The sequence below is a fragment of the Anolis carolinensis genome, chromosome 2 (assembly GCF_035594765.1).
Source record: "Anolis carolinensis isolate JA03-04 chromosome 2, rAnoCar3.1.pri, whole genome shotgun sequence".
Classification (NCBI taxonomy): domain Eukaryota; kingdom Metazoa; phylum Chordata; class Lepidosauria; order Squamata; family Dactyloidae; genus Anolis; species Anolis carolinensis.
The window spans coordinates 163,023,621-163,032,811 of NC_085842.1; the positions used below are offsets into that span (position 1 = coordinate 163,023,621).

At 40.0% G+C, this 9,191-nt stretch overlaps 1 protein-coding gene across 3 annotated transcripts in view; it reads left to right on the forward strand.

The window, feature by feature from the left end:
* stxbp4 (syntaxin binding protein 4) overlaps window positions 1–2,511 on the forward strand; it is a 152,290-nt gene extending 149,779 nt beyond the window's left edge. For all 3 annotated transcript variants that reach the window (XM_062970990.1, XM_062970988.1, XM_062970989.1), the window contains one exon: window positions 122–2,511. In XM_062970990.1, the coding sequence (XP_062827060.1) occupies window positions 122–236 (115 nt within the window). In that variant the 3' untranslated portion in view covers window positions 237–2,511. The remainder of the gene's footprint in view (window positions 1–121) is intronic.
* Window positions 2,512–9,191: the final 6,680 nt, after the last annotated feature.

Consider the following 9,191-nt stretch of genomic DNA (forward strand, 5'->3'; position numbering starts at 1 on the left):
TAGATTGTCATTCCTCACATACACACATATAGACAATTCATAATAAAGAGTTGCATGTTTTATTGTGAGAAAGCATTTGAGTTGGCCAGTCAGTTTAATAAAATATTTTGTTCTTCCTCAGTCATGTGACACAGACAACGTCCTGGATCCACCCTGTCACCAGTGTACTTTCCTTGTCGTGTTCCGAAGAAAATGAAGATGATGGCTTCAGAGAATCCCTGGATCCCAAAAGCTGAGAAAAACCCCAGGCTGCCATTGGGCTTCAACTTGGTTGTCAAGAATCCCATGTCTTGTATTGCTGTACTAGCTCTGACTGAAAGGCGTAGAAGCTTGCTATTGAATAGCATTTGGGACTGAGCCCACAGGCTACATAACTTCCCTCAGTCTGCAGCCATAGACTTTCTCTGTCATAGGTCACATTCTTGTCCTGGATAATCAATGTGTTGAATAACCAATATGCAACCAGTACTGCAAGTTCAGTTACATTTTTTTATTCAAAAAGAACAGTTTGGACAGGCATCTGATCTTAATGACTTTTGGCCATTTGTATATCTTTGGATCTTATCTGTTAAAACCAGTTCTCTATGCCATATGAGAAACCTGCCCAAACCTGGATCTCACCAAATGTTTTTAAACTAAGTCTCATCTCCAAGATATAGTCCAAAATATCTGTAGAGAACCAGTTAAGGAAACCTAAGCCTTGACTGACCAGACAGAAACCCAGGCCAATGCCATGATGATAGGTAACTTATACACTCATGTATAAGTCTAGAAATTTTAATAAAAATTAATCCAAAAAACTTTGGTCAATTTATCCATAAGTCCATGTGATTACTGTACCTTAATTCTTATAAAAAAGAGAATTATTTTTTTCTATCAAAAGGCAAGAATTTTGTTCATCCCAGGGGAACCTAAAAGAAACACTGACATTATGGCACCATTTCTGGCCTTTATGAATGCCTGGACAGAGAAATGGTGTTGGCCAGGAGTGGCTGCTCTTCTGAGGCAGCATTGGTGCTTTTCTTCTGTCTGTGGAATTACTCTCAACGTATCCACAGTTCATACCAAAATGCATAGTTTGGGCCTCAAAACCTGCCCTCTACTTATACATGAGATTGACTTGTATATGAGTATTCTTGAGTCTCAATAGCTGAACCGACTGTATTGCCAGAATACTGTTGATGACATAGAGGCATAGACCTCCTATTTCACAGTGTATGTACTTCTACAATTATTGTGGAAAGAGGTACACAGTACGTCCTTGTGCAACAATTCCTCCAATTGAAATCTCCATCTCCAGAGATAATAAGTGTGAGTATTCCTGAAATCCTGACAGGCTACAGTGTGGCCTCTCTGAAATTGGATGATGTTCAGGAAAGCCCCGATTAGCTTTGGAAATCCACCCTATACCTCAAGCAGCCAATGGCAGCAGAAGCTCAGCAGAAATATGATGGCCAAAGTAAACCAGCAGCAGTATTGTTGCATCATGGGCATTATCACTAGTTGATAACAAGTTGTGTTTTATCTGTACACCTCTTTCTCGCATCTCAGCTGTTCTAGAGAAAACTGAAACATTATATTTATTGACCACACTACAGTTATGACCAAAGTATGTCTGTCAGTAATAGAAAACCATCCCTTTGTGCATCTTTTACCTGTTAACGTGATTCACATTTTGCTAGCAAAGGATATGAAGAGTCGAAGAGTCACTGGGTTAGACTCAGTAGATTTATAGAAGCCATTGAACTCTCTTCTGAGCAAGATAGGGTCCTAAGGGCTTGTTTATATTATAAACCCACATTACTTTCATTATTGTGGCGTCCCTTCTTCAGAGACCCAAACAAACTTCAACTCTGTGTGATGGCTGCACTCTTTTCCCCATGAATTCTCAGTACTTTCATACTGCAGTTCACGGAGTCTTTGCGGGGAGCCATGGCCTGGTTTAAATCCGCAGCCTAAGATGCAGTTCAGTTCAGGCAACAATTGCTTATTGCTTTAATTTGAGAGTGGTTTTTTGAGTAGCAATGCAGACGTTGCTTCTTTCCAGGCCCAAGTCTTCATTTCATAATCTTCCCAACCAGTACACAAAATGAGAAATTAGGTCAACACTTCTACTAATAGCCATAGTTACAATCTTTGTCTTCCTTTCCAACTATCGAATAGCATATGAACAACCTGGAGATATTTCTCTTCTTTTCCCCCCTACTAATTAATGGCTTCTCAGAAGTAGGTCACTATGTTCACTGTGCTTCTTTATCCTAGCATCACCTGACCAGATAAAACCACAGTCAGTTCACTATATTTTCTTTTACTGCCGTGTTGTGATGCCTATTAGATCCATATATATTAAAGCAGATTATGCGCTCTTTAAAAATACAAGATGTTCCATTATGAAGAGTATTTGTAAACAGAGAAATGTAGACATTAGCACTAATACCTCTGCAGTTTATAACATTAGATAATAGGTTCTTTTAACATTTTTATAACAAAATAAATTACTCTAACTTTTAATGTGTATGCTTTTTATTTCCCATCTTCAGGTCTTTTGTGTGTGTGTGTGTGTGTGTGTGTGTGTGTGTGTGTGTGTGTGTGTGTTACTAACTGCTCCCAATGGTGCATCTTGTTCAGTTGGCCTGTGGCACCAATTTTGGGGTTCTATTCCCCATTCCTAGTTTAGGAAGGAAGGAAGGAAGGAAGGAAGGAAGGAAGGAAGGAAGGAAGGAAGGAAGGAAGGAAGGAAGGAAGGAAGGAAGGAAGGAAAAAAAGGAAGGAAGGAAGGAAGGAAAAAAAGGAAGGAAGGAAGGAAGGAAGGAAGGAAGGAAGGAAGGAAGGAAGGAAGGAAGGAAGGAAGGAGAGAGAGAGAGAGAGAGAGAGAGAGAGAGAGAGAGAAAGAAAGAGAAAGAGAAAGAAAGAAAGTTTGAGAAAGGATTTTGTCTCTCATACAACCAAAATGGTTTGATCTGGAGCAGGACTTTGTGTATATACTAGCAGGTAGTGTTGGCAATGAGGAAAAAGGACAGGGCTCTTACAGTCATATCTACACATTTATGGTTTTGACATTTACGGGTACAATTATTCATGGACAGTGTGCTAACCTTTTATTCAGTCACGGTGTGTGAATAAAGGAGCTTTCTCTTTTGACATTCAGGGCAAAGTATTTACTATTGTGCAAGCTTATGGTTGGAGCTCAAGAGGGCTAGAAGTCCCATTGTATCTCAAAATGGTTGTGGCCTGGAGTGCAATGTGCCTGTTTCAGAGTATATGCCAAGCCCTTTCACAAACAGACTTGGTTGGCTCAGTGTATCTCCCATAGTGTGTATGCAAAAATAGCTCCTCGCTAAAAAGTTAGGAGAAGCCATGGAGAAAACAAGATTCCCCACTCACAGCCAAACTCCTTCTGAGTCTACTTGTTAATACTTCTGATTCTACACAAAATCTCTTCCTGCCTGGAGTATAATTAACATGCCAGAGCCAGCGGAAAATGATAAAAGGAAAGCCGTTCCTCTGCCCTCAGAACTCACCGCCCATCTCCTCGCCTACATATTAATCAGTGCTTTGCTTCATCCTCTGTTTGACTCATGGGAGTAGAGGATTACCATTCACATAGTGCCTCCCAGCCAAAGATGCATCTTGGGGAAATGTGTGCCTGCTAGAATCGTTTTAGGTTGCAACTCTGTAAATCCTATCTGGTGGAAAGTATTCTTGATCTCGGCGGGGATTACTTCTGAGTAGACACGGGCAGAATTTTACTGAATCCTGTTGGAATTCCAAACTAGAGTAGGCCTATTTAATCATTGGGATTTACATAGGTGTTGATTCATTTGGCTCTTGATTCTATGTGACTGTCCTAATTCAAACTGCCACTAGAATTGAGGACAGTGGCTAGAATTCATGCTCATAGTTATGAATGCATAGTAAGGATTGTAAAACCGTAACAGTCCTGATATACCGGGTAGCTGCTACAGCAGTGGTTCTCAACCTGTGGGTCCCCAAGTGTTTTGGCCTAATACTCCCAAAAATCCTAGCCAGTCTACTAGCTGTTAGGATTTCTGGGAGTTGAGGGCCAAAACACCTGGGGACCCACAAGTTGAGAACCACTGTGCTACAGGCTGTAGTAGCAAATTAATGTTCCCACCCAATTTTTCCTGTGAATGATCACCAGTGCAAAGATAAGTTGTGGTAAAGACGCTGCTTCCAGTTGTCACACTGGAGATCCCTAGAGGAAGGAGGGAGAACATTAGCCTTCTACATCTTCATCAACAGGAGAACAGACCTCTGACGCTTGCAGCGGCTGATACCTACTAAATCAAGATTATGGATGGGGGACACTATATTGCTACAAAATTAAATCAGTTACATAACTAAGTCGTACATGTAGAATTCCAATCATATTTCTTTTTCATAATAAAAGTCATGTTCACCCAACTCCCCTGAATTTCTCCTTTCTCTGGAAAATAAACCGACCTCATAATTTCTTCCATGCAAGCCACTGTACAGTTTCCAAATGAAGGGTTTGTTATTTTACATGACATCAGCTTGAGGCATGCAGACAAAGAGTGCACCGTGGTGAACAGTAGGTCTGGGGAGAAAAAGCAGCCTTGGAAAGCCACATAGAGAAGACACCATTAAAAAAATAACACTTTTCTTAGGTTAGCCATACCAACTGAGCCTTTTGTAGGGCCACCCACACAGACATTCTTGTCTGTAATTGTTCAAAACCACTAAGATTATGGGTGGGGAATCCACTGCAATGTTATTCTCCATAAACTCCACCAAAATGAAGTTGCAGATGGGAACTAGTCAATCCATCTGGTAAGATCAGGCAGACCCCATGTAGCCCTTTGGAAGGTCCAGTGTAGCTCTTGGGACTTCACCAACATGCCAGAAGCCCTGGCATCACTCCAGAAACAAATATTTAGTTTATTTTCTCAATTGAAAACAAAACTTAAGGAATAAAAGTTTGCAGGGATATAGCAAACTATTTCAGGGGCTCTCCAACCCAAATAGCCCAGGAGGTGATAGGAAATGGGACACATCATCACTTCAGGTCATCTAAGATGGCAACAGGGATTACTTCCTGGGTCTCTCTGGTGTTCTGGGAGCACAGATGATGCAACCCTCCTACATCCAGAGTCTGCTTATCTCTGCTTTATACATTTCATCTTTACCCTAAATTCTCCACCTCCCCTTAGTCAACAAGATGGCTTCAACTATGAAAGAGAGGGCTGCAAGATATCTTGGTCAAGTAATCTTGTAACCTATAAACAAAAAGCAGGCTAAAAGTGGCTGTGTGGATTAAGAATGGCACAGACTCACAATAACAAAGCATGGCGCGAGGGTGCTGGTGTGACATATGCATACACAAAACACTCCTAAAGACACATATTCAATGTGACATTTCCAAGTGTACCTCTTTGCTTTGCTTTTGTTTGCTGTTTGCTATGGCCAAAATTGAAACAGAATATTTTTGAAGGGGAATCAATCCTCAATTTCCACCATTGACATTAACTGCCTGATTTTATGCAGAATTCAGTGTGCCTGCATTGGGTCCACATACTGAAGTGTGCCTGTCCCTGGACAGAATCTGTGGAGGGCCAAGAATGCATCTCCACTATAAAATTAATGCAGTTTAACCCTACTTCAGCTATCATGGTTCAATGCTATGGAATCCTGGGATATGTAGTTATTTGAGGCGCCAGCACTATTTGACACAAGAAGACTAAAAACCTCAGCTCTCGGGATTCCATACCATTAAGCCATGACAGTGACATCAAGCTACATTAATTATTACTGCATTTATTCATACCATGCTTTTCTCTCAAGACCCAAACTGGCATTAATTCTACAATATAGATGCATCCCTAGTTTCCCATTCCAGGAGTGTAGCTAGATAGGTGCATATTGAGGTGTATCACAGAGGACATAATATGTTGGAATCACACACTTTCAGTAATCTGATTTCTTCAGAGCTCTTATGTCTGAATCAATGAAGCCCATGCTTCCCAATGACCAATCTTCAAATAAAGCAAACTAATTTGCAAAAACGCAGAGGTGAAAAGAGGTTGTTCAATAACACCAAACATCTGTCACCTCAGGTACCATAGCTTCTAAATGCACAGCTGATCATCTTGTTCAGCCTGACCCTAAATTCTCTCCTGTGCTTGTGAATATTCCCATAATTCAAGGACAGCTCTTATCTGCTCTTCAAAATGGCTCATAGGCCTTTGGTAAAACAGATGTTCTGCATACTGGGAAGTCCCAGGTGTTGGGGATTGTGGATGATAGATAGAAGCTCTTACGTGTGCCCATAAATCCAGAGTCACCCTGCAGAATGATGCACCATTCAGCTTTGCAGAACAAACAACACGGGAACTTTTACTAAGTCCAAGAGATCAACAGAACAATGGTATATTGCTTACAGAAATCAGCAGTCATATGCAGTCCTTTCTTTAGTCCATAAATCTGCTTCAGTGAAAATCTGCATCAAACAAGGCCTCAAAAACAGTCAGGCCTTTCTGAGTACAGGGCCATCTTCTTTCCAGCCAGTACTCAGTAGTCTCACTTGCATGCGCACACACAGAGAAATCTGTTCAAACCAGTTCTCCAGCAGCAGACCAGCAACAGTTACAAACCAATTTCCCAGGTCTTTGCAAACTCAGCCAATCGGCTTCATGCATTTGATTTTCCAGTTAACACACATCTAGTATCTTTGCAAACCATGACACCAGGTTCAATACCTCACAAGATCAAATGAAGGGGAATACCTCCTCTATGTAAAGGCTTGCAGACAATAATGGATTACATTAAATAGACAATAATGGGTTAGATTCTGATGAACGTTCAACCATCCAGATGTTTCAAACTACAATTTACCATTTATGCTGGCTGGGATTCCTAGGAATGGAAGTCCAGAACATCTGGAGGGGCAATTTGTTCACTTCCCCTGGTATAAGCATGCAACTAGTCTGATCTGACATGGTGCGGGACGATAAAAGTTGTCGTTCAACCTATGTGAGAAGTATTGCGGGGAGGGTGATTTTGATTATCAACATGTATTAAATCTTATTCCAAGGGCTTACAAGAGACATCATATATATATATATATATATATATATATATATATATATATATATATATACAATAGAGTCTCACTTATCCAAGCTAAACGGGCCGGCAGAAGCTTGGATAAGCGAATAACTTGGATAATAAGGAGAGATTAAGGAAAAGCCTATTAAACATCAAATTAGATTATGATTTTACAAATTAAGCACCAAAACATCATGTTAGACAACAAATTTGACATAAAAGTAGTTCAATACGCAGTAATGTTACGTTGTAATTACTGTATTTACGAATTTAGCACCAAAATATCACGATATATTGAAAACATTGACTACAAAAATGGCTTGGATTATCCAGAGGCTTGGATAAGCAAGGCTTGGATAAGTGAGACTCTACTGTATGTATGTATGTATGTATGTATGTATATATATCTATATATATCTATATATATATATATATAGAGAGAGAGAGAGAGAGAGAGAGAGAGAGAGAGAGAGAGAGATTTATTTAAAAGTCCAAAGATGTTATTGGTGCTGAGGCATTTGTACATTTCATGGGACATTGTAGTCACGAACTGAGACAAGGAACTTTATAGAAATCCCAGTAAGGAAATGGACGGAAGAGTTGGTGAAACAATTGATGAATAAGATAAAGAGGTGGGAGGTGTTCCTGTTGTCAGCATTTTTGCCAACCTTTGCCTAGTTTGTTACCAAAGGTTTTCTGTCAGTTCTAAGGAGAGAAGACGAAACCAGAGTGAGTAACTTAAGCAGCTCCGTGCCTTTCATGTTAAATCTCTTGTTCATTTTTTCCTGCTTAGTATTCAGAGTGGTTTGGGACCTTCTTAGAAGACAGAAGGCAGATTTCAGAACATTTAATTGCTTGCGGCAAACTGATCAGAGAAGGAAAGATCAGCTGGTTTTTAAAAAGCCGCCTCAGATGACACCCAGCCCTTAACATCAAGGAGAGAATCCCCCCCATTACTAACTGTTCATGTGGGGGTGGGCAATTTCTGCAAAGGATGTAGCTGAGCTAATTTTCCATACACTCTCCAGTACGGAGCACATCCCTTCCCTGTGCCTCTCCTTATCTGGCATTAAAAAAAAAATGATACCGATGGTTAATTATGTAATTGATGCAAAGTATGTCCATTTTTCAGCAAGAGACTGTTGCTGGGTTGAACAAAATAGCAGTTTGTACACCTGTAGTCTAAATTCCAGAGAAAAGCCTGGGCAAACCGGAACAAAATATGCTTAGAAGTCTACTGATGTTTGACCACAGTGACTCTCACATATCAGAAGATCTAGAATCCTGATGATTGCATATATTGGAATCCCTTTGATTACATATACTGGAATGCTGTTAATTGTAAACACTGGATCCCCATTGGTTACATATTCTAGAATCCTGTGGTTTACATACATTGAAATGCTTTTGTTTACTTATACTGGAATCACATTGATTATAAACACTGGAACCCTGTTGGTTAAATACACTGGAATCCTGTGGGTGACATACATCAGAATATATTGTTTACATATACAGTAGAGTCTCACTTATCCAACGTAAACGGGCCAGCAGAACGTTGGATAAGCGAATATGTTGGATAATAAGGAGACATTAAGGAAAAGCCTATTAAACATCAAATTAGGTTATGATTTTACAAATTAAGCACCAAAAACATCATGTTATACAACAAATTTGATAGAAAAAGTAGTTCAATATGCAGTAAGGTTATGTTGTAATTACTGTATTTATGAATTTAGCACCAAAATATCATGATATATTGAAAACATTGACTGCAAAAATGCGTTGGATAATCCAGAACATTGGATAAGCAAGTGTTGGATAAGTGAGACTCTACTGTATTGAGATACTGTTGGTGACATGCACAGGAATTCCATTGGTGATATATATTGGAATCCTTTTGGTTACATACTGGCATACACTAGCCTCGGGTTAAGCCAATGTAGGTACCTTTTTGGTTAGTGAACAAGGAGGCATGCAGTTTCTCCTTTCCTTGCAGAAGGACAACTTCTATACGCGCACACAAATTCACACACACACCCCATTTGAGGGTGCTAGAGGAGATTCCTATGAGCAGCCAGGTGGGCAGAGCGTCCCAGACACTA